Raw genomic sequence first — 26,378 nt, 5'->3', positions numbered from 1 at the left:
TTGATTTGCATTTCTCTAATAAGTGATGTTGAGCATCTTTCATGTGTTTGTTAGCCATCTGCATGTCTTCTTTGGAGAAATGTCTGTTTAGTTCTTTGGCCCAGGTTTTTATTGGGTCATTTATTTTTCTGGAATTGAGCTGCAGGAGTTGATTGTATATTTTTGAGATTAATTCTCTGTCAGTTGCTTCATTTGCTATTATTTTCTCCCATTCTGAAGGCTGTCTTTTTACCTTGCTTATAGTTTCCTTTGTTGTGCAAAAGCTTTCAATTTTAATTAGGTCCCATTTGTTTATTTTTGCTTTTATTTCCAGTATTCTGGGAGGTGGGTCATAGAGGATCCTGCTGTGATTTATGTCAGAGAGTGTTTTGCCTATGTCTTCCTCTAGTTTTATAGTTTCTGGTCTTATGTTTAAATCTTTAATCCATTTTAAGTTTATTTTTGTGTATGGTGTTAGAAAGTGTTCTAGTTTCATTTTTTTACAAGTCATTGACCAGTTTTCCCAGCACCACTTGTTAAAGAGTTGTCTTTTCTCCATTTTATATTCTTGCCTCCTTTGTCAAAGATAAGGTGACCACAGGTGTGTGGATTTATCTCTGGGCTTTCTGTTTTGTTCCAGTGATCTATATTTCTGTCTTTGTGCCAGTACCATACTGTCTTGATGTCTGTGGCTCTATAGTACAGCCTAAAGTCAGGCAGGTTGATTCCTCCAGTTCCATTCTTCTTTCTCAAGATTGCTTTGGCTATTCGAGGTTTTTTGTATTTCTATACAAATTGTGAAATTATTTGTTCTAGTTCTCTGAAAAATACCATTGGTAGCTTGATAGGGATTGCACTGAATCTATAGATTGCTTTGGGTAGTATACTCATTTTCACTATATTGATTCTTCCAATCCATGAACACGGTATATTTCTCCATCTATTTGTGTCCTCTTTGATTTCTTTCATCAGTGTTTTATAGTTTTCTATATATAGGTCTTTTGTTTCTTTAGGTAGATATATTCCTAAGTATTTTATTCTTTTCATTGCAATGGTGAATGGAATTGTTTCCTTAATTTCTCTTTCTGTTTTCTCATTGTTAGTGTATAGGAATGCAAGGGATTTCTGCGTGTTGATTTTATATCCTGCAACTTAACTATATTCATTAATTAGATCTAGTAATTTTCTGGTGGAGTCTTTAGGGTTTCCTGAATAGACACTTTTTCCAAAAGATATATACAAATGGACAATAGCTACCTGAGAAGATGCGGAACAATACTAATCACCAGAAAAAAGCTGGCAACCATCATTCTACTTTCTGTCTCTGTGAATTTGACGACTCTAGGTCCCACACATAAGTGGAATGACACAGTATTTGTCATTTTCTGACTGGCTTAATTAATTCAGCATAATGTCCTCAAGGTTCATTCATGTTGCAGTACAGAAATTCTTTCCTTCTTAAAGATAATATTATCCTTCAGTTCAGTTCAGTTCAGTCGCTCAGTCGTGTCTGACTCTTTGCGACCCCATGAATCACAGCACGCCAGGCCTCCCTGTTCATCACCATCTCCTGGAGTTCACTCAGACTCATGTCCATTGAGTCCACGATGCCATCCAGCCATCTCATCCTCTGTCGTCCCCCCTTCTCCTCCTGCCCCCAATCCCTCCCAGCATCAGAGTCTTTTCCAATGAGTCAACTCTTCTCATGAGGTGGCCAAAGTACTGGAGTTTCAGCCTTAGGATCATTCCTTCCAAAGAAATCCCAGGGTTGATCTCCTTCAGAATGGACTGGTTGGATCTCCTTGCAGTCCAAGGGACTCTCAAGAGTCTTCTCCAACACCACAGTTCAAAAGCATCAATTCTTCGGCACTCAGCCTTCTTCATAGTCCAACTCTCACATCCATACATGACCACAGGAAAAACCATAGCCTTGACTAGACGGACCTTAGTCAGCAAAGTAATGTCTCTGCTTTTGAATATGCTATAATAACATTTCATTGTATATGTATAACCACATTTGTTTATCTATGATCCATTGATGGACACCTGGGTTGTTTCTACCCTGTAGCTATTGGGAATAATGTTGCTATGAATATGGGCATATAAACATATGTTCAAGACTCTGCCTTCAGTTCTCTTGGGTATATACACAGAAGTAAAACTGCTGAATTATACAGTCATTCTGTTTTAATTTTTTAAGGACTTCCCTGGTGGCTCAGACGGTAAAGCATCTGTCTACAATATGGGAGACCCAGGTTCGATCCCTGGGTTGGGAAGATCCCCTGGAGAAGGAAATGGCAATCCACTCCAGTACTATTGCCTGGAAAATCCCATGGACAGAGGAGCCTGGTAGGCTATAGCCCATGGGGTCGCAAAGAGTCAGACACGACTGAGTGACTTTAACTTACCTAAGGAAGCACCATATAAGGCTGCACCATTTTACATTCTCACCAATGGTGCACACAAGATTTCCATTTCTTCAATTTCCTTGCCAAAACTAGTTATTTTCTATATATATATATTTTGTAAATAGTTGCCATCCTAATGAGTATAAAGTAATATCTCATTATGACTGTGCTTTGTATTTCCTTTATGATTAGTGATGTTGAGCATATTTTCATGTGCTTATTGGCCCTTTGCATATCTCCCTTGGAGAAATGCCTATTTCCAGTCCTTTGCTCCTTTATAAATCATGTTGATTAGTTTTTGTTGTTGAGGCAATCTGTAATCTTTCCATCAATCCTGCAAGATTGATTTTTTTTTTTTGGTCACATGGGCATGTGGGTCCTTAGTGCCCCAACCAGGGATCAAACCTGTCCCCCCCGCAGTGGAAGCATGCAGTCCTCACCAGTAGACCACCAGGGAATTCCTAAGGTTGATGCTTTTTTGCTTAAAGTACAGACGAAAAAACTGATTCAAAGAGGTTATGTGATTTAGCCCATGGTTGCCAAGTGGGAAGTGGTAGAGCCCAGAAAGGTCACTCTAACTTCAGAGTTATGCTCTTTCCAGTTTACACTGGAATTCTTACAAAAGCTAGGTATTGTTGTTGATGATGACAGTGATATTGGCATATGGCACTGAACTTGAAGGAAGAGGAAGTAGGGAAGGTAAGAGGTAATAAGGGCTGAGAGAACTTTAAGTTTTGGTTTTGAGAATACTATTAAAATTTTTAAATACAATCAAATTTTAAAATATAATCAATACTAAGCAGAGCTCTAATATTATAGTGTCTAACGTCAGGTATTATACAATTTAAGAGGCGCCTAAAGAATTCATGGAGAACTTCCCTGGTGGTCCAGTGGTTAAGAATTCGCCTACCGATGCAAGAGACATGGGTTCGATCCCTGGTCTGAAGATCCCACGTGATGTGGGGCAACTAAGCTCAGGCACCACAACTACTGAGTCCACATGCTCCAGAGCATGTGCTCGGCAGCAAGAGAAGCTGCTGCGATGAGAAGCCTGCACACTGCAACTAGAGAGCACCCAGCTCATGCGTCAAAGAAGACCCAGAGCAGCCAAATTTAAAAAAAAAAAAGAATTCATGGGGAGTTCAGAAGAGAATAAAAAAGAAACTTCAGTGCTGAGAAGCAAAACCTGATCTATGTGATAACGTTAAAGAGCTCCAATTAGTTACACAGAAGGAAAAAAAGCTGAAGGATAATATTTTTCAAAAACTATACCTCATTTTATATGTGATAACGTTAAAGAGCTCCAATTAGTTACACAGAAGGAAAAAAAGCTGAAGGATAATATTTTTCAAAAACTATACCTCATTTTAATTGTTATAAAGAGATCCTTGATGTGTCTAAAACAGAACATCTTTATTCTGAATTCTGCACTGTAACTGAATATAGCAAGGTTATGAATGTGTTTGAGGTTGTTATCTGAAAAGTAATGATCAGTCATTATTTTGTAGGAAGTAGTTTTAAAATATTGCAAGAAATAGGTTAGAAACACTACGTAATTTATAAGGTAGGTGATTTTAGTTTTGAAGACAATTTAATAGTAAAATGCTTTATTTATAAAATTTTCATTGTAATTAAGATTAAGCATTTTACTTTAAAGTGAGGAGAATAAAGGGCATAAACTATTTTCCAGAATAATTTTATGTGTGTTAAGTATTTTTTTTTCTTAAGGGCTGATACTACAAGGTAATGCATTTTGGATATTGCTAGAAACTTAAGAAATTTACAGAACATAATCCTGCGCTCAAAGATTTCTGGTCCTACTGAAAGAGGCAATTTGCTCCAGAAGTAAGTAGTGATAAAAGATGACAAAATACTTGAAGCATTGAACTTCATGGTATAAAATATAAGTGCTCCAGGGATTTTAAACAAATGGCAAGATAAATGTAATTACACGAGTAAGGATTATTGGAGGCGAAAAAACTTAACTGGATCCTTAAAGGATAAGAGACATTTGTATAGGTGAATAGGTACTCCAGATGTTGGCAAAAGAATACACACAGACAGAAACATGAAATTCCACTCGTTCATCTATTCAACCTGAATTTTTTAAGTCCCTACTACTGGCTGGGCATTGTGCTAAGACTTGGGGTTTCAGCGTCAAATCACAGCTGATCCTTGCCTTCCAGGGAATCATAGTCCAGTGGGGGAAAGAGTCAAGTGATCCCTGAGGATATTAGAATGTTGCAAGTGTCACATTCTAGTAGAGGCAATCACAGGGTTCCACTCAAGCATAGTCAGAAAGCATCTAAATCAGACTGGGCATGCGAAAGGGCAAGAGGAGGTGGATGGTGCACAAGCAGAGGAAACAACGTACAAATAAAGGCACAGAGAAGAAATATGCTGTATGACGGGGTGAGAATATCACTTAGCCTCCACAGTGCTCACAAAATGTTACCTGCGCCACCTGTTTCCCAAAGCAGACAGAGGCATCTTCAACCAGTAATGTAGAAGACCAGGTGTCTGGACTTTAGCCTAAGAGCACAACTAGCTCTTACTAAGCCATCAATATTGCAACAAGTTGTATTTTCGGATTGTCTGTGGCATATGCTATCCATCCAGTCCTCTAAATACCCAGTCCTTCACACTTGGATTATGTTGGACCACAAAGAACCTTAGATTATATTAGTTTTGTCCTTCACAAAACTGTCTTTGTTGACATGCACTGAAATATTTTGCCTTCATTGTTGGTCACGCCAAGAAACGTGACCTACTTCTGTTATATTAGGATGCTGAGGGCACTATTATTCATTCAGGGTCATTCAGTGTCCTCTGTGTAAAGTAGGAAAATACAGGTTTTAGAGTAGGAGCTAGGAAGAAGCTTAATTTTCCCCCAGGGTATTTCTCCCTTTTTGATAATGAGAATTATATACTTTTATTCATCACACTTTCCATTTTGTCCTGGTTGTTAGGAGATTCAGAACCAGATTTAACCTCAGTTATAGTAATTTTACTTGGTCTGATATTTGAAAAATTTGAAATACATACTTCTTGGCCTTGATTTTCTCTTTATATTATTTTATTACACATGGTTTTATATTTTTTAAGACTCTGCTAGAGATGAGACGTCTATGCTCTATCTGCCTAGCTACAATCTCAGCTGATGAAAATTGCCAGCCATGCACAGACTGGAAACTTTTTAATCACATAATCAGGCTAACACTAGAAGCAGCCTGACATCTGAAAGGCAGCAGCTACCTAACTTTAGTTCTGCACACCAGTGACACTTTGCTAGACGAGTGAATGGAAAATATTTTGATTCTGTCTTTTAAGGCTGAACACAGCAAGTGGGGAGAGAAAGCATCACACAGAGAGGTCGAGCCACGAGTAACGGTCATGAGCTGTTCACCCGAGAACAATGAAAGCTAGTTGCTGAGGAGACAACAGACGACCTGGTCATAGGGATGGCCTAACAGACTCATCATTTAGCCACCATAGCTGCTAACTGTCCCAGATAAGGCTGCAGGTTTCCATGAGGTCTGACTTTTGAGACTGTCTCTCCCCTGAGCTTATGTACAATAACTTTCTGCTGCTGCTAAGTCGCTTCAGTCGTGTCTGACTCTCTGCAACCCCATAGACGGCAGCCCACCAGGCTGCCCCGTCCCTGGGATTCTCCAGGCAAGAACACTGGAGTGGGTTGCCGTTTCTTTCTCCAATGCATGAAAGTGAAAAGTGAAAGTGAAGTCGCTCAGTCATGTCCGACTCTTCTCGACCCCATGGGCTGCAGCCTACCAGGCTCTTCTGTCCATGGGATTTTCCAGGCAAGAGTACTGGAGTGGTGTGCCATTGCCTTCTCCGAATAACCTTCTGTAACAGAGGTAAACTGAGGGCCTTTCTCACCTCGATAATCAAAGGGTTATTGTAGACAACCCGAATCCTCAGCATGAAAAGAGGAGGGTAAGGATAGGTACCATGAATAATGGTGATTTACAGTGGAGAACAGTAGAAAGGATGAGTAAATAGAAAATACAAGGCCTGAGAGAAGTCACGTTTCTAGAAACTGCATATTTTAATGTCTGAAGATTAACTATGAATGATTCATTATTTACTAAGATTTGCAGCTCAGCCATAAAAAATTAAAAAATAACTCATCAAATGTCTTGTCACATATCTTAATTTCCCTGGGAAGCAAACTAGAAGTGAATGGCAGGGAGGAAAGTCACTTTTTAATCCCACTGATACAAAAAAAGAAAAAGAGTGATTGTTCTACCCAACAACAAAAGCCAACCAACAAACAAGCAATACTAAAATAGCAGCTTCTAACCAGCTGACTTTCTTCTTCACACCCTGACAATCAGGTTGGATTTCTCAGGTATATCCCCATTTTATACTGGCAATACGTGCTATGTTTTATTGATGAAGCTGAAGGGACATTCCACACATTCAAGCTGCTCCTCTTTGGTATCGCATAACCAGTTAACCTGGGTATAGGTTTCAAGAGAAGAGGGCTCCCTGATACTTACAGAAGCCCTAAATGGACATACCTGCATGTCCAAAAGGTGAGATCAAGGAACTGTAAGAGACCATTGCTTTACTAGTGATGATCTTCATTCTGGGAACTTAAGAGAATCTGAGTCTTTTGCCTTATAATCCTAACTTGAAAGAATATAGAACAAATATAAAGGTGAATCATGCCCACAGGGCAATATACTTCAAGTCACCACTCTCCACACCTTGCATTACCTACCTACACACTCTTTGGGACCCAGTTCCAATTCTACAGGTTGGGCAAGCAGAGCTGTAAATATTTCCACGGGCAAAACTTGCTTTTTCCAAAGACAGGCATGGCTTAGCATGCCATTTTCTTTCTTTAGAACGTTTAGGAGCAATTATGTCCTAAGGATAAAAGGATGGCAGAGCAAAAGTATGTGCCTATAACAAGCATCTCACTGAAGCCAGAAGCACGATGTGTGGGTTCACTGGATGAATAACCGCGGGGGGGGGGGGGGGGAGTATAGATTGATAACTTGTAGCAATGAAGTATAAAGGCTCCCAGGGTAAGGTAACTTTATGCTGGTTGCCTGCCCAATTCAGGACTGCAAGAATAAACAGGATCTTTTTCCACCCCAAGAGAATGGATACCACACAGGACAGCACAGACCTGCTACAAGACGCAACGGTAGGGAGAGCTCTAACAATCCAGGGTGCCAGGCAACTTTTTTCCAGAAGGTGACTGTGCTTCCTTAATACAAATGTAAGCTGAGAAAGGAGCCACCGCACTTCCCTCCTCTCTTTATAACAAGGTAGTGATTGTTAACAATTGAAGAACCATCACTCCTCTCTCGGGACTTTGCCAGCTCAGCAAGAGACAATATCCATTTTCAGATGTTATCTCAGTAGTCCATTTCTTAATCCCTTTCAGAAACAGAGTTCCCTGATTTTCTTTAAGGCAAATGAACCCCCTTTGGGTGGGTTCTTAGAAGCACCCCCCCACCATTTCCCCTCAAACTGAAAGATGGGCTGTTTCCTACCCCCCATTTCCACCCAGGTTGTTCAGCTATGCCTGAGTTTTGTTGCTGAATGTAGAAAGAGTTACTACATGAAATGAAAGAGGCCTCAGGACAGGAAAGCATGAAATTCCAATGGCTGGCAGCCAGGCGATTTTGCCATGTAGAGGGATCCACATCCTTCTTGTGTGGCTGCAGCCAGATTGAGACTAGCAAAACACCTACTGTTCAAACATCACTTGTGCAACACAGCCTATAATGAAGTACTAAGACCAGTTGCGTAGAACTGGGTGATACAAACCTAATTGATTCAGATTTTTTCCTGGTTCCTTGTACAACAAATCAAAGCTATTCTTCCTATTGATGTCTGTTCTAAGAAAGTACAGGCTGGGTATAGTGTGCTGAAGTCAGCACGGCTAAGGAGGGGGTATGAACAAGGCCTGGCAGGACGAAGTTGATTTTGGTCGTAGGTCCTAGACGGGGTCATGCCCGCCATCCAGGGGCAAACGTCAGTGTATTCAGAAGAGAGAGGTGAGGGGAAAGTCTAGGCCAGAGCCTTATTTGGAGTTTCCTTGGGAAAGGTGAGGCGGGACAGGGTAAACAGTGTAAGACTGGCTAGTTTAAATAATTCTGGCGGGCTTTGGGCTATAGGGGTGGTATCTACTTGCTGGGTCCCTGGTCTCAGAGTGACAGGGCAAGGAAAATTTTGACTTGTCATGGAAGAATTAGATAAAGAGGTAGTCGGGGATTTAAACTTGGGATTGACTGGTTTGTATATGAAGGACACATATGTGGGCAAGTTGTCATTATCTTTAGGAATTAGCTTGCCTGGCAGGGGCAGTTTGTAAGTCCCCAAATGCCAAAGCATCAAGAAAATAGAGTTGACATAATTGACTCTGAGATGAATGGATGCCAAATTGACAATAAAGAATCTAAGAAGACACAGAACAGTGCATGATTTTAAATATGCCACTTGCCTGGGGCCGCATATTGAGGATCTTAAACAGTCTTGAGTCCCCAATATCCTTCAGCACATCTTTCTCATTTTTTGATAAGAACAACTGGTATTTTTTCAGTCTTATAAAACATGCTATGCAAACACATATCAAGATCCTTGAATTTAACTTGACTGCATCTCTAAACCCATATTTGGAGAGCTGGTGATGACCTTCCTTCATGACTGTGGCTAAAGGGACCTCTGCCCAAGCAGTGATTCTGTCCACACTGCATTTATATGGGAATAAAGCACGCGTCTGGGTGATGGGCTGTGGACTCCTGGGGTTCTGCCTCCTCACTTTGTAAACCACCTAACTCCCCTGCTCAAGGAGAGGCAGCCCACTGCCATCTGCTGGGCTGGCGGGCCTGCCCTCGGGGCCTCCCCACAGTTATACTGCACCCACTGTCTTCTGGGCCCATATACACTTGGCGTGTGGTCTCACTCCCTTAGCACAGCACCCCCACCTCCCACCCCTAGCTTATATACAGCTCAGGCTCAGCGGGATCTGTGTTTGCAATGGAGATTTAAGTGTTGAGAGACGAGCTCTTTCCCGGGGCTTCTTTGCTGATGAGCCTATGTTGCCAGTGTATGTTCTGGGTGGACTGTAAGGGCTACTAATGAAATAGGTTCAAGGAAAGTGATATTACAACTGAGGCAAGTCCAAGTCTCACAGTCCTGGACATGGAGGGACATTAGTACTTCTTGGCAGGCCGCTGGTTTGGTTTGGAGCTTGATGTCATATTCGCTCTCCTGGCTGCCAGTCTCCTGAAGGAAACACTGGCCTTCTTGCTCTAGGTTTCTATATTTTATGAGCTGCTCCTCACTGGATGGGCTGCTTAGTATTAGGACTGAAGGACCACTGGGTAAGTGTTACCAATGGCACTCTGGTTGTTTGCAGTTTCTCTGGCACATTTTGGTAGGTGACCAAGCCGTGGATTTGGTGTTCCCTCCTCTCTTCTCATTCCTTTTTGGAAAGAGTTTAGATGGGCTGGGGAAAGATATTTGAAGCTTTCGGATCCAATGTAAATGAATCCTGTGGTGGGTAAATAATTTTCCTCCCTCCTTTGCCTCTCCTGGGGTAGTTTGATGAATAATGCTTCTCAAATAAGTTTATAAATATTCCACTAGAGGTAAGAGGGGTATTAAGCTCATAGCAGGTGTGCCATTAATGCTTTAGTGTGTAGGGTAGAGCAAAGAGGAAAGGAATCATCAAAATTTTGTGGTTTCATAGAATTTTCTGGAAGTGAGAGTGTGGAACAAAATACTGGGGGGGGGGGTAGCACTGGTGAAGTGTGGGTATAACCTCATGAGATCAAGTCAGGGCACGCCTTCAGTGAAGGAGCTTTTCTCGGACAAGTGGTAGGATGCAGTGACAGTTTTGTTTTTCTTCCAGTTACAGTATATGTTTATCTTAACTCAGAAAGAAGCATAATTAATCAATCTTGGCAAAAAATTAAAAAAATGTTTTTCTTTGCCTATCTCCTATTATTATCTCAAAGGCCAATTCACAAATTACTCAACTGTAGCCTAAAAGTTTTCTTTAATAATAAATATTCATCTCCTTTAGATGCTACTTCAATTTTGATCTTCAAATATCATGCTTTTCAACATATCCTGTTACATTTTATTTGTGAATAACTCAATTACCTTTTAGTTTCTTTCTCTGATTGGCCTCAATGCCCCCATACTTTTAATCAAAAGCCTCCAGAAGAGTTAAGGAGATTTCTTACTGCCACAGCGCCACCTACTGGTAGGTCAACACAGAAGCAAGATAGCGGTAGCTTAACTTGGACCCACAATTTTGGAGAGTCCTTCTGAGCTTCGGTTTTTATAAAATGCCAATTTCCTTGTCATTTTGAGAAACTATCACTTCTCTTGATAGCTATTAATACTCTTGCTGTGGCATAAAGTCAGCAAGTTATAATAAAAAAAATAAGCTCTTATTTCTTACTGTTACCTTAAATTGGCCCTGACTTCACCGACTTGGGTTTCCTGTGTCCTATAACTGTAGCAAGGGCTCCAGATTGTGTGGGCAAGGGTTTGGATCTGGCGAAAATAACCTGGGGAGCTTCCAAAGATCCTGAAAAATGTAAGAAAAACCCCCACTTAACACTTTATTTAATCTTGGCTGAAAGGACAAGAGGTCAAATCTAAAACTAGGCTTTAGGGGACCATCGTTCACCCCGATGCTGGCGCCCCATTTCCTGCCAAACATCGAATCTATCCTCTCTCTCTTGCTTTCTAACCATGTTAAGAGTGGGTAATAAACCCAAATTCTTGTCCCTCTGGCTCTGGGGAGAGAACGTTTTGGGAGCAGTGAAGTGTGTAAGACACTATGGCAAGAATCTCAAGGGTTTGTTTATTTTTATTAATTTATTATACTCCAAAGCCACCCTGGATCTCCACTAACTGTACAATGCATGTGAAAAGAATAAGAATCTGAGAGTGAAAAATAGGTCATCCTGCCGAGAGCGGCCAGGCAAGTAATTTCATTTGAAAGTCAAAGTGATTTCTAGATCCTCAGGGTTTGACTTCCACTGGCTTTACTGTATATTGAAATAAGTTCCTTTCTCTTGTTGTCCCAGAGACAACAAAGCAGGCAGGCAGAGGCACACTGAGGTGCTGCTGCCTGTCCCCATGCAAAAAGCATAAAGCAACGCAGAATTTTACCAGGGCCCCACATGACCAATGCTTAGCAGAGGACACTGCTTCACTACTTGTAAATGAAATCCAGCACTGGTGTTCGAAAGGCCAGGTAAGGTTCCTTTCTCTGACTATAGATCTACAAGAGCTTTAAAAAAAAAGCCTGGGAGAGTGTATATGGAGGCTGGGCTCCAGGACAGGAAAAGCATGGGGGGAAGTGAAGGGACAGGGATGAAGGCAGCTGGTATGGCTTCAGGCCCTACAACAATGGTAGTTTGCACCATCAGATCAGCATGAGAGAAATGCCAGTCATCTAATCTGTTGCACTCTGCTATTTTCGTTCACCATCACCACTTCGGAACTCAAGAACACCACGCTTATAAAGGACGAGGGCCAGTGGCTTTGGCTTTGAGCCAAAGGCCCTCATTCCAGCTTCCTTCTCAAATTTCCAAATCTGCTGACTCTCCACCTTCCCTTCTATAGCACACGCAGAATATAGCTGGAGGTAGGGAAGTCAGGAAAAGTAACATTCACGGAGCATTCCAGGCACTCTGCTAAGAGCTTTCACGTTCACTACCTCATTTAACGTTGAGAACAAAAAGAATGTCACTAGGCCACGGTCAATGGGAAAGGACTTTTGAGTGGTTTTTCAACAGCACCCTGGGATGAACTGCTATCTAGTTCAGACGGCCTGATGAACAGGGTCACACAGCTTAAAGGCCTGGTTGGCTAGACTTGGGGAAGGGACAAGAGGTCAGGAAGCAGACTTTTGCTACATTCATGGACTCAATCACTGAGTTAACTGGACCAGACAGGAGCTAAAACACCTTTTACAGGCAGTTTAGTGAGCCCTGTACAGGAAAACTTCCCAACTCTCGGAGAGACGTGCACACCTTCTGACTTATTATGGGGACTGTTCTCCCTTCTTGTGGGTTTAAAGAAAAATGCTTTTAATAGCAGCCTAACCTCCTCCTTTTTATAGGATGTGCTTCTGAACCCCTAGAATAATGCCTTTAAATGTACGTGTAACAGAGAAAAACAGATAATTTGTGGGTGAAACACTGAAGTGCCAGGTAGTTATTTAGTTATATTGCTAAGGTAAAACATTTTTTGGGAAGTCTGGAAAATGCCTGAACCTTAGTTACTGCACATTCATCAGCATTTCTCTAAGGATCAAGAACCCCAAGGCAGTCATGGAAGAGAACAAATTCAAAGGACTTCAGAGGCCCAGAGTCATTTGGAGACAAAAGCAGTCCGCAGAGGGCCATGTAAACAAGGCGGGAAGACAACACACTCATCTTCAGTTAGAAGCATGGAGAGACGTATTCACAGATAACGGAAGCTTAGGAGAACCAGGAGTACAACCTCCCCTTGTTCTGTGGTTTTACAGCAATACCAAATTCAGTACAACTGTCACAGAAACTTCTAAGAACCGTCAACACTACTTCATGATCAAGATGCTGGGAGTGTGACCCGCCTGGTTGCTCAAATTTCCAACTTCCTCAGCCAGAGTGCATGCAAAAAGTTCAGTTTCATACTTAATGTATCAAAGATACGCAGATGAAATAGGCAGGTTTCCTGGATCTCCTAAGCTTTGTGAACTTCTCCAGCCTCAGCAAATCTGAAGAGCTGCCGAGGCTCTAAGAGCTCTATCTCATGGAAATCATTCCAGGTAGGCCATGGTTCTCTTAACCTCCCACTTCTCAGGCCATAAGAGTTCCAGGTGGAAATTTAACCTCCTTAAAAATAACTACCATGTTCTAGGAGTTCTTTTGAGGGGGAAAGTGGGGGGAGTTACATACCCATCAACTATTTCTTGAATTTAGGTTTGAAGAGTTTAAGTGGAAAACAAAATCTATACTCTTTTCATATTATTATCTGACTTGGGTACAGTTATAGAGCCTTTCTCTCTATATAGTAAGCCTATGAGGTATATGTATTAATACTTATCCCCATGATATAGGCAAATGAACCAGATTCCTTAACAATCTTGTCATCATTTTAAGGTGTATTGTATCACACACATACACTCTTGCACCCTGCCCTTAAGCCCCCTGCTCAGAGGCCCTAGTTCCTAGCCACACTGATACAGGGGCTCCCCCAGAACACAGCACCATTTCACCACCAGCCCCCTTCCCTCACTGGCCTTTGCCCACACTGGTCTCTCTTCTTGGACCTCTTTCCACCCCAGGCCGCCCCTCTCCCGGCTGACCTGTCAGAGTCAGACCCCAGTTTAGACGCGTCTTCCTCTAGGAAGCCCTCTTCTATCCCTAAAGAGCCTGGGCCAAGTTGCTTGGGTTCAAATACTGCTCCACCACTGACCAACTGTGGGAATTTGGATTACGGTTCATAATCTGTCTGTGCCTTTATTTCTTCAGCTGTAAAACAGGGAATACAGCTCCCATATTACACGTGTGCTTTGTGAACAGATGAGTTATGACATGTGAAGCATTCAGAAGTGTGCCTGACACACAGCAACACTGTCTGCTATTATTCTCTGTGTCCCCAGTGCCTGGCACTCCCTCCTGCAGCCACATCCCGTCAACCTCCCTCTCCCTGAGCCTCTAAGTTTCTTGACCGCAGGGAAGGCCTAGTTCACTCTTCATATGTCTCAGTTGCCCAGCATGCTACTTTCCCCACAGGAGGTGTTCAAAAATAAATACTTGTTGAATCGAATAGTGGATTTGCTTTCAGTTTTCTGACAACTTATGAGTGCAGGAAGGGCTACTCACAGAAAGCTATCCCCGAGCCAGTGCTGCCTTATACGGTGAGAGGCTTGAGGCCCTCAGCTGCTACCTGGCAAGACCGTGATGTTAGCAGGCAGGACGCAGCCCGGACCACAGCTCCAGATCTGCACCCACGCATCAGCTCCCACAGGTCTCTCCACTTTCTGAGCCTCTGCTCACGTGGAGGGGACAACAGTATACCTCACAGGGCTGCGGTGAGGATTTAACCTAAGATGCTAATACTACGTGTGGAAACACCACATAAATGGTAAAACATTGGCAAGTTTTTTCAAATACAGGCAATTTTTACTAAATGCTGCAAATCTGATAACACTCTGCCAGACTGGGAAATTTCATCTACCCCAAACTAAGTGCAGAAAAACCACTTCACCCTAAAACGTATCATCTGAAAGAAGAGAGCGACCACATGCCCATTTGCCAACACTTCAGAAGCCTGAGAGGCTTCGTTCTCTGAACGGGAGCTCTCCTCAGAGGCAGAGGAGAGAAGGGTGGGCCCAGTCCCTCCCCACTGCACCCCCGCAGACTAACCTGTGGAGCTGGTGATGGGCACAAAGGCTGTAGAGTTGAGGCTGCTCTGGAGTCCATTCAGCTGCCCTTCTGCGGAGGCCCCCCTGAAACACAAGCGGCTTGGTTAGACCTGAAGACAGAAAGGCGAGGTCAACTACTGCCCTTCGGGGGTGCTGCCTCTTGCTTCTGGGGTTGCCCCCACCCCGGCTTCTTTTAAGACTTCTTTCAAGTACAGATGTCATCTTATCAGAAAGAACTTTCTTCTTCTGAAGTGTTATGTGTTTCGATTGTACATTTCTCCCCACTAGAACACAGCTTCAAGAAAACACAGGCTTGGATCATGACTGTGTCCCCCCCGCTTCCGCCCCCAACTATCACAATGCCTGCACCTAATAAGCACTCAACAGATTACTTGTTTACTGAATGAGTAAATTAAATTTCTGGTATTGACTTAGATAAATCATAAGTAAAGACATAAAAAAAAATTTATGTGCAACAGTGGTTCTCAACGGGGGGAGAGAGTAGGGGTGGATTTAGCCCTCTATCCCCACCCTCCCAGCAAGGGACATTTGGTGATGCTGAGATATTTGTGGTTGTTACAACTGTGGGGCCTGCTGGCATCTAGTGGGTAGAGGCCAGGAATGGTGCTAAGCCTTTCCCACAGTGCCCCTGGAAAGTGCCCCCAAAGAATATTCTAGTCTAAGATGTCAGCTGTGCCAAGGTTGAGAAACCACATATAGAGGTACCTTCCCTCACACCAAGTTTTGACAAGAGATAGGACAGAGTATTTTAGATTCTTCCAGCACAGGCTCCCCAGCTGCTTGCTTTAGAAACTCTTTCACTGGTCTGATGCCCTCCAGACTATGCCAGCTCTCCTGCTACGGGTTCTTACAGCTTTGTCATTCTTTCATTGCATTTACCAAAATTATATATATTTTTCTTATAAAAATTTTTTTCCTTGACTGCATCTCATGGCATGCAGAACTTCTGAGGGGTCAAACCTGCATGCCCTGCAGTGGAAGCATGAAGGCTTAACCACTGGACCACCAGGAAAGCCACTACCAAAACCTATGGGACTATGGGACTATGGGGTAGCTGTGAGCTTAACATCTGTCATCCTTGCTAGAATGTGAGCTCCATGAAGATAGAGATTGCTTCAGTCCTACTCACTATTATATACTTAAAATTTCTAGAAGTAATCTGACCCATTGCCCCATAAATACACTTATTTGTTGGGCCTGTCTACCTTGATTTCAGTTGAAATGTAAACATTTTACCTGAGAGAGTCAGTAAACACCCTCTTCCAACAACACGAGAGAAGACTCTACACATGGACATCACCAAATGGTCAATACCGAAATCAGACTGATTATATTCTTTGTAGCCGAAGATACAGAAGCTCTATACAGTCAGCAAAAACAAGACCAGGAGCTGACTGTGGCTCAGATCATGAACTCTGTATTGCCAAATTCAGACTTAAGTTGAAGAGTGGGGAAAACCACTAGACCATTCAGGTATGACCTAAATCAAATCCCTTACGATTATCCAGTGGAAGTGAGAAATAGATTCAAGGGATTAGATCTGATAGACAGTGTGCCTGAAGAACTATGGATGGAGGTTTGCGACACTGTACAGGAGGCAGTGATCAAGACCATCCCCAAGAAAAAGAAATGCAAAAAAGGAAAAATGGTTGTCTGAGGAGGCCTTACAAATAGCTGAGAAAAGAAGAGAAGTGAAAGGTAAAGAAGAAAAAGAAAGATACATCCATTTGAATGCAGATTTTCAAAGAACAGCAAGGAGAGATAAGAAAGCCTCCCTAAGTGATCAATGCAAAGAAATAGAGGGAAACAATAGAATGGGAAAGACTAGGGATCTCTTCAAGAAAATTAGAGATACCAAGGGAACATTTCATGCAAAGATGGGCTCAATAAAGGACAGAAATGGTATGGATCTAACAGAAGCAGAAGATATTAAGAAGAGGAGGCAAGAATACATAGAAGAACTACACAAAAAAGATCTTCATACCCAGATAATCTTGATGGTGTGATCACTCATCTAGAACCAGACATCCTGGAGTGCAAAGTTAAGTGGGTCTTAGGAAGCATCAAAGCTAGTGGAGGTGACGGAATTCCAATTGAGCTATTTCAAATCCTAAAAGATGATGCTGTGAAAGTGCTGCACTCAATATGCCAGCAAATTTGGAAAACTCAGCAGTGGCCACAGGACTGCAAAAGGTCAGTTTTCATTCCAATCCCAAAGAAAGGCAATGCCAAAGAATGCTCAAACTACCGCACAATTACACTCATCTCACACGCTAGCAGAGTAATGCTCAAAATTCTCCAAGCCAGGCTTCAACAGTACATGAACCAAGAACTTCCAGATGTGCAAGCTGGGTTTGGAAAAGGCAGAGGAACCAGAGATCAAATTGCCAACATCCGTTGGATCATACAGAAAGCAAGAGAATTCGAGAAAAAAATCTGCTCATTGACTATGTTAATTAAAGCCTTGGACTGTGTGGATCACAACAAACTGGAAAATTCTGAAAGAGATGGGAATACCAGACCACGTGCCTCCTGAGAAATCTGTATGCAGGTCAAGAAGCAACAGTTAGAACTGGACATGAAACAACAAACTGGTTCCAAATTGGGAAAGGAGTACATCAAGGCTGTATACTGTCACCCTACTTATTTAACTTATATGCAGAGTACATCGTGTGAAATGCTGGGCTGGATGAAGCATAAGCTGGAATCAAGATTGCTGGGAGAAATATCAATAACCTCAGATATGCAGAGACACCACCCTTGTGGCAGAAAGCAAATATGAATTAAAGAGCCTCTTGATGAAAATGAAATTAAAAGACGCTTACTCCTTGGAAGAAAAGTTATGACCAACCTAGACAGTATATTCAAAAGCAGAGACATTACTTTGCCGACTAAGGTCCGTCTAGTCAAGGCTATGGTTTTTCCTGTGGTCATGTATGGATGTGAGAGTTGGACTGTGAAGAAGGCTGAGTGCCAAAGAATTGATGCTTTTGAACTGTGGTGTTGGAGAAGACTCTTGAGGGTCCCTTGGACTGCAAGGAGATCCAACCAGTCCATTCTGAAGGAGATCAACCCTGGGATTTCTTTGGAAGGAATGATGCTAAAGCTGAAACTCCAGTACTTTGGCCACCTCATGCCAAGAGCTGACTCATTGGAAAAGACTCTGATGCTGGGAGGGATTGGGGGCAGGAGGAGAAGGGGTTGACAGAGGATGAGATGGCTGGATGGCATCACGGACTCGATGGACGTGAGTCTGAGTGAACTCCGGGAGATGGTGATGGACAGGGAGGCCTGGCGTGCTGCGATTCATGGGGTTGCAGAGAGTCGGACACGACTGAGCGACTGAACTGAGCTAACTAACTGACTGATGAAGACGAAAGAGGAGAGTAAAAATGCTGGCTTAAAACTCAACATTCAAAAAACAAAGATCATGACATCCAGTCTCATCACTTCATGGCAAATAGATGGGGACACAGTGGAAACAGTGACAGACTTAATTTTAGGGGGCTCCAAAATCACTGCAGATCCTGATTACAACCATGAAATTAAAAGACCCTTGTTAACCACACAGCTTTCCAGACTGTTCCCTTGGAGATCCTGATTCAGTGGCCTGGGACAGGCCTTAAGAACTTAGGTTTTTTTTTACAGCCCCCAAGGGCCTAGGTGATTGGTACCACCAGAGAAGTCAGGGAAACACGGACTGGTGGGCACAGAGCAAGGTGGTATAAGCTCTGGGAGCGCCTGGTAGAGGCTTAGGTGCCAGGTGGTCCCGACACCCCCAGTGGAGACAGGGTGCTTGAAGTCACACTCCAGGAGTGATGCAAGGATCACACTGTCTTGCAGCCCTTCCCCTGTAGTGAGCTGCGACCTGGGCCCTGCCCACACCTTTCCACTTCTGAGGACAGGGGAACCATAGATGCAAGGAGGAGAGGAAGGAGCAGAGGGCTTTCCCTTTTCCCAAGCCTTAGCCTTGGAGACCTGCATCTGGAACGCTGGTGCATTTTATTTAAGTTCCTCATGGACTCCCCAAAGCCATCCAAAGCGCCTGTAAGGCTGATACTTGCTCTTCTAGGTCCAAGTGAGAAACAAAAAGTTTAACTCCATGTCCAAGGAGCGGTGGCTGCGCGAGCGCAGGAGGGCCGAGAGGAGCTACTCCATGTTCAAGGTCAGGAGGGGCGGCATGAGGAGACACCCCTTGTCCAAGGTAAGGAGCAGCAGCTGTGCTTTGCTGGAGCAGCCGTGAAGAGATACCCCACATCCAAGGTAAGAGAAACCCAAGTAAGACAGTAAGTGTTGTGAGAGGGCATCAGAGGGCAGACACACTGAAACCATAATCATAGAAAACTGGTCAATCTAATCACACAGACCACAGCCTTGTCTAACTCAATGAAACTAAGCCATGCTGTGTGGGGCAACCCAAGACGGGCGGGTCATGGTGGAGAGGTCTGACAAAATGTGGTCCACTGGAGAAAGGAATGGCAAACCACTTCAGTATTCTTGCCTTGAGAACCCCATGAACAGTATGAAAAGGCAAAATGATTTGATACTGAAAGAGGAACTCCCCAGGTCAGTAGGTGCCCAATATGCTACTGGAGATCAGTGGAGAAATAACTCCAGAAAGAATGAAGAGATGAAGCCAAAGCAAAAACAATACCCAGCTGTGGATGTGACTGGTGATAGAAGCAAGGTCCGATGCTGTAAAGAGCAATATTGCATAGGAACCTGGAATGTCAGGTCCATGAATCAAGGCAAATTGGAAGTAGTCAAACAGGAGATGGCAAGAGTGAACATCGACATTCTAGGAATCAGCGAACTAAAATGGACTGGAATGCGTCAATTTAACTCAGATGACCATTATATCTACTACTGCAGGCAGGAATCCCTCAGAAGAAATGGAGTAGCCATCATGGCCAACACAAGAGTCCGAAATGCAGTACTTGGATGCAATCTCAAAAATGACAGAATGATCTCTGTTCGTCTCCAAGGCAAACCATTCAATATCACGGTAATCCAAGTCTACGCCCCAACCAGTAACACTGAAGAAGCTGAAGTTGAATGGTTCTATGAAGACCTCCAAGACCTTTTAGAACTAACACCCCAAAAAGATGTCCTTTTCATTATAGGGGACTGGAATGCAAAAGTAGGAAGTCAAGAATCACCTGGAGTAACAGGCAAACTTGGCCTTGGAATGAACAGTATGAAAAGACAAAAAAATATGACACTGGTAGATAAGCCCTCCAGGTGGGAAGGTATCCAATATGCTACTGGGGTAAAGTGGATAGCAATTACTAATAGCTCCAGGAAGAACGAAGAGGCTGAGCCAAAGCAGAAATGATACTCAGTTGTGGATGTGTCTGGTGGTAAAAGTAAAGTCCAGTTCTGTAAAGAACAATATTGCACAGGAACCCGGAACGTTAGGTTCATGAATCAAGGTAAATTGCAAGTGGTCAAGCAGGAAACGGCAAGAGTGAACATCGACATCTTAGGAATCAGTGAACTACAATGGACAGGAATGAGAGAATTTAATTCAAATGACTATTATATCTACTACTGTGGGGAAGAATTCCTTAGAGAAATGGAGTAGCTCTCACAATCAACAAAAGCATCTGAAATGCAGTACTTGGATGCAATCTCAAAAACAACAGAAGGTTCTCACTTCATTTCCAAGACAAACCTTTCAGCCTCGCAGTAATCCACTATGTCCCAGCCTCTAATGCTGAATAAGCTGAAGTTGACCGGTTCTATGAAGACTTAGATCTTGAGCTCCTTATTGCAAAATTCAGGCTTAAATTGAAGGAAGTAGGGGAAAAAAGACCTAAACCAAATCCTTTATGATTATACAGTGGTGATGATGAATAGATTAAAGGGATTAGATCTGCCAGACAGAGTGCCTGAAGAACTATGGATGGAGGTTTGTACCACTGTACAAGAGGCAATGACCAAAATCACCTCGAAGAAAAAGAAAAGAATATAAGGAGGTAAAGTGGTTGTCTGAACAGGCTTTATAGATAAGAGAAAAGAAGAGAAAGGCAAGGAAGAAAGGGAAAGATACCCAACTGAATGCAGAGTTCCAGAGAATAGCAAGGAGAGATAAGAAAACCTTCTTAAGTGAACAATGCAAAGAAAAAGAGGAAAACAACAGAATGGGAAAGAATAGAAATCTCTTCAAGAAAACTGAATATATTAAGGGACATTTCATGCAAGGATGGGCATGATAAAGGACAGAAATGGTAAGGACCTAACAGAAGCAGAAGAGATTAAAAAGAGATGGCAAGAATATGCAGAAGAACAATACAAAAAACGTCTTAATGACCCAGATTACCATGATGGTGTGGTCACTCCCCTAAAGTCAGATATCCTGGAGTGTGAAGTCAGTGGGCATTAGGAAGCAGCTAGTGGATGTAATGGAATTCCAGATGAATTATTTCAAATCTTAAAAGATGATGTTGTTAAAGTGCTGCACTTGATATATCAGCAAATTTAAAAAGCTCAGCAGTAGCCACAGGACTGGAAAGGTCAGTTTTCATTTCAATCCCAAAGAGGAGCAATGCCAAAGAATCTTCAAATTACTGTACAATTGTGCTCATTTCACATGCTGGTAAAGTAATGCTCAAATCCTTCAAGTTAGGCTTCAGTAGTACATGAACCAAGAAGTTCCAGATGGACAAGCTGGGTTTAGAAAAGGCAGAGGAACCAGAGATCAAATTGCCAACACTTGTTGGATCATATGGAAAGCAAGAGAATTCCAGAAAAACATCTACTTCTGTTTCACTGACTATGCTAAAGCCTTTGACTATGTGGACTACAACAAACTGTAGAAAATTCTTAAAGAGATGAGAATACCAGACCACCTTACTTGGCTCCTGAGAAACCTGTACAGGAGGTCCAGTTAGAGTTGGACATGGAACAACAGACTGGTTCTAAATTGGGGAAAGAGTATGCCAAGACTGTTCACCCTGCTTATTTACCTTCTATGCAGAGTACATCATACAAAATGCTGGGCTAGATGAATCACAAGCTGGAAGCAAGACTGCTGGGAGAAATATCAGGAACCTGAGATATGCAGATGATACCTGTCTAATGGGAGAAAGTGAACAGGAATTAAAGAGCCTCTTGATGAGGGTGAAAGAGAAGAATGAAAAAGCTGGCTTAAAACTCAACTTCAAAAACTAAGATCATGGCATCCAGTCCCATAATTTCATGGCAAGTAGAAGGGGAAAAAGTGGAAGCAGTGACAGATTTTATTTTCTTGGGTTCCAAAATCACTGCAGATGGTGGCTACAGCCATGAAATTAAAACACACTTGCTCCTTGAAAGGAAAGCTATGACAAACATAAAGAGCATATTAAAAACCAGAGGCATCACTTTGCTGACAGAGGTCGGCATAGCCAAAGCTGCAGTCTTTCTAGTAGTCCTATGTGGATGTGAGAGTTGGACCATAAAGAAGATAGAGTGCTAAAGAACTGATGCTTTTAAACTGTGGGGTTGGAGAAGACTCTTGAGAGTCCCTTGGACCACAAGGAGATCAAACCAGTCAATCTTTAAGAAAATTAAACCTGAGTATTCTTTGGAAGGACTGGTGCTGAAGCTGAAGCTCCAATACTTTGGCCATCTGATTAGAAGAGATGACTCATTGGAAAAGAGTCTGACGGTGGGAAAGACTGAAGGCAAAAGGAGAAGGGGGCAGCAGAGGATGAGGTGGTTAGATAGCATCACCAACTCAATGGACATGAATCTGAGCAAACTCCAGGAGACATTAAAAGACAGGGAAGCCTGGTGTGCTGCAGTCCATGGGGTCATAAAGAGTCAGACACAACTTAGGGACTGAACAACCACAGGAATATCAACAGTCTTTGCATTTACTATGGGCCTATCTATATGAAGAAGCATTTAAAAATATGCTTTACTTGGCTGTCATGTCCCAGTTATGGCATGTGGAATCTTTGTTGCAGCACGTGCACCCTAGATTACAGGCTCAGTAGCTGTGGGTGTGGGCTTAGTTGCCCCACAACATGTGGATCTTAGTTCCCCACCAGGGATCCCATCCTGCATTTAAAGGCAGATTTTTAACCACTGGATCACCAGGGAAGTCTCCTACATGAAGAAATATTAAGTTGGATGACTCACTGATTCTAATTCAGTATGGATTATTAGCGCTAAACTGTATAAGAATGACCGTGAGATATTCAGAACCTGCAACAGCAATTCGCTATTAAAGTCCAAAGGTAATTATGAGGTAATTCATGAAGCAGAAATTAAAGTCAGTCAAAATTACTTCCAAACTCTCTTTGGAAGACAGGTTTCATTTGAGACTGACAAGCAGCCTCAATAAATCTAACATAGGACTTCCCAATCTCCTGAGAAACCTGTATGTAGGTCAAGAAACAATGGTTAGAACTGGACATGGAACAACAGACTGGTTCAAAACTGAGAAAGGAGTACAACAAGGCTGTATATTGTCACCCTGCTAATTTAGCTTATATGCAGAGTACATCATGCAAAATGCTGGGCTGGATGAATCACAAAAGCTAGAGTTGAAACTAAGGAGAGTGTGAGGGATGACCGATTCTGCAGTGTTCCTCAACTGTTATTCCTGGAAATGGTGAAAGTTAGATGGAAGAAGAGTTAGACGTAGGCTTATTACAATCTCAGCTGTGGTAACTGGCCTAGTTCAGACCCTTCTCTGCAGATGAACTGTCTATAATTATCAAAAACTGCTGAAGGGCAGGATTCCTGATGAACTGAGCCACCTAAAAAGTGAAATAAGATAGGTGCCTACGTTAGTAGCAATGATGAATTAGAAGAACTCTATTAATGGGGGACATCTCAACATAGAAAGGATCTTTCCTTGGGACATGTTCAAAGTTAGTACCTAAAGACTTTCCTCAAATATTAGATATATACTTCCCAACCCAGAATTCGGTTCACTTGCTCCATTTCTTTCTACTCTTTTTGCCTCTTCCATTTTCCTGAGGTCTAAGAAAGATCCTGGCACTGAGGGGAACAGGCCTTTCAAAGATGTTGCTCAATAATACATTGCAAACAAACAGTATCTCTGTGAGTGGAAATATGTCTGCATTTATTATTTTGAGAGATTTCTTCTAGGGCAAGTCTCTACTTAGGGAATAGTGAAGTCGTTCTGTCGTCTCCGACTCTTTGCGACTCCAAGGACTGTAGCCTACCAGGCTCCTCAGTCCATGGAATTTTCCAGGCAAGAATACTGGAGTGGATTGCTATTTCCTTCTCTAGGGGATCCTCCTGACCCAGGGATGGAACCCAGGTCTCTGCATTGCAGGCAGACTCTTTACCCTCTGAGCCACCAGGGAAGCCCCTTTAGGGAACAGAAGATGATTAAATGGCTGGCTAGGAGTTCCACCACCATTAAGATCACACCATATAGCAGGCCTACACAACATGCCATCACCAAGCAGGGTTATAATGGGTAAAATCCCCATTATCCATTTTGCTGGTAAAGGTGACTGTATTTCCTTTATTTGTGGTTTCCTCTCCCTGCCCCCAACCATTATTTTGATCAGTGGAAACTTTTCCTGAAAGTGATATTCTTTCTTTAAGATCTGTTTTGATCGTTACTTCACAAGGTTGACGGTGGTCTGGTGCTATATTTCAAGACTTTCCACATCTCTAACACAGAGGTACTAGTTTTCTATTTCAATGGTTTAGTGAAAGTCTATCTTGGATACATGCCACCACATCAGGAATGACCTTTCCATAGAAGGAAGGACCCACAAAAGGAAAATGCTCAAGATTTTACAGAAAGAGTAGAATTAGAAATGCTGATCTCGCCAGGGTGGTGGCAAACAGCTGTGGTGGCATTTATCAAGGTCCTGAAAAGAAACATCCTCAAACTTGATCAATTTTATAAAATACTGGTGACCACCACTTTCAATTCTCAAAGGACAGAAGAAATCTTGAAATGCAAATTAGGTTAAAGAATTGAATTCCACCCGCCCCCGACCCCCGCCAAAAGACTTCAACTTTGCTTAGCAAACATTTCTCACAGATTAATTATCTTCTAATTTACCATACAACATATCTATGTGCAGATAGGTGTATGTGTAATCCTGTCCAGGGATGATATACACATTTCACAAACAGATACTAACATTGCAATCCTTAGCAAATAACAATTAGAACATTATTATTGTGGATCTGGTTCCAAAACCAGTTCAAAAAACATTTAGTAAAGTCAATTTGTGTACTATTGGGGCACAGAACACATTTTACAAATCCACTTTATTTCTTGTCATATTTCTTTTCACTCCTAATATTATTTATGTGTGTCTTTTACTTAAAAAAACTATTATTTCTAGATTAAGTATATTACAATTATAATTATAAATTATATATGTAATTCTTCTCAAGTGGCTCAGTGGTAAAGAATCCGCCTGCCAATGCAGAAGACGCGGGTTCAATACCTGGTTGGAGAAGATCCCCTGGAGAAGGAAATGGCAACCCACTCTAGTATTCTTGCCTGAGAACCCCACAGACAGGGAAGCCTGGTGGACTACAGTCCATGGGAGTTGCAAAAGAGTTGAACACGACTTAGCAACTGAACAGAGAGAGAGAGAGAGAGAGAGAGACAGAGAGATTATAAAGTGTGACACTGCTATTTTGAAACAGGTGGAGCCTTCACTTACGACACAGCATACACTGAAATCTCACAAACACTCCGCGCATACTTTGTTCATTCTTCACTGTTTATCTGGATGCCCCAGGTCTTGGCTGCAGCACTTGCGATCTTCAGTCTTGGCTGCAGCACGCAGACTCTCGGTGCAGCTCGTGGGGTCTAGCTCCCCGACCAGGGACTGAACGTGGGTTGCCTGTGCCGGGAGCACAGAGTCGTAGCCGCTGGACCACCAGGGATGTCCTCCACATGTTCTTTAACAGAACGTATGTTATCCCCTTCGGGCCCAAGAGACGATGCACAGCTATTCATGCTTTTCCATGAGTAGTGACTCATAAGGGGGTGTTCGTAAAATTAACTTAGGGGACACAATCAGCATTTTTAAAAGCATTATGTGAAACTTTAACTTCATACATATATAGATATTTTTACTGGGTTGCATATAAAATGTATTTTAAATTATGAGTGGTTGTCAAAAAGATTAAAAGCCTCTTATTAAAGCAAACAGTTAATTCTGCATTTCAAGTATTCAAAATCCTCAGAAATTTTTATTTGAGTTACTTATCAGTTACCAATAGAAGTATATTTAAATAAATCACTCACTATGATAATTTGTGAATTTCTTATATAATTTGCTAGCTTTTTATTTATATTTTTTGATTTATACACTTTGAAGTTATGTTAAGTGCATACAAATGCTTTTCTTTATCCCTACCAGTGCTTTTTGTTTAATTTCCTTTTACCTATGGCTATCCAAGGAATTTCAGAAACAACATCTACTTCTGCTTGATTGACTACTCAAAAGCCTTTGTCTGTGGATCACAACAAACTGTAGAAAATTTTTAAAGAGATGGGAATACCAGACCACCTTACCTGTCTCCTGAGAAACCTGTATGTGGGTCAAGAA

General features: G+C 42.3%; 1 protein-coding gene across 1 annotated transcript in view; it reads right to left on the bottom strand.

Annotated features, from left to right (window-relative positions):
• TTLL5 (tubulin tyrosine ligase like 5) overlaps positions 1-26,378 on the bottom strand; it is a 307,681-nt gene that overhangs the window by 39,267 nt on the left and 242,036 nt on the right. The window contains exon 32 of the mRNA XM_052646434.1: positions 14,807-14,889. Within this exon, the coding sequence (XP_052502394.1) occupies positions 14,807-14,889 (83 nt within the window). The remainder of the gene's footprint in view (positions 1-14,806; positions 14,890-26,378) is intronic.

This window comes from Budorcas taxicolor, chromosome 10, assembly GCF_023091745.1.
Source record: "Budorcas taxicolor isolate Tak-1 chromosome 10, Takin1.1, whole genome shotgun sequence".
Lineage (NCBI taxonomy): Eukaryota > Metazoa > Chordata > Mammalia > Artiodactyla > Bovidae > Budorcas > Budorcas taxicolor.
Note: the sequence above shows the minus strand (reverse complement) of the source record. Positions and strands in the feature narration are given on the sequence as shown.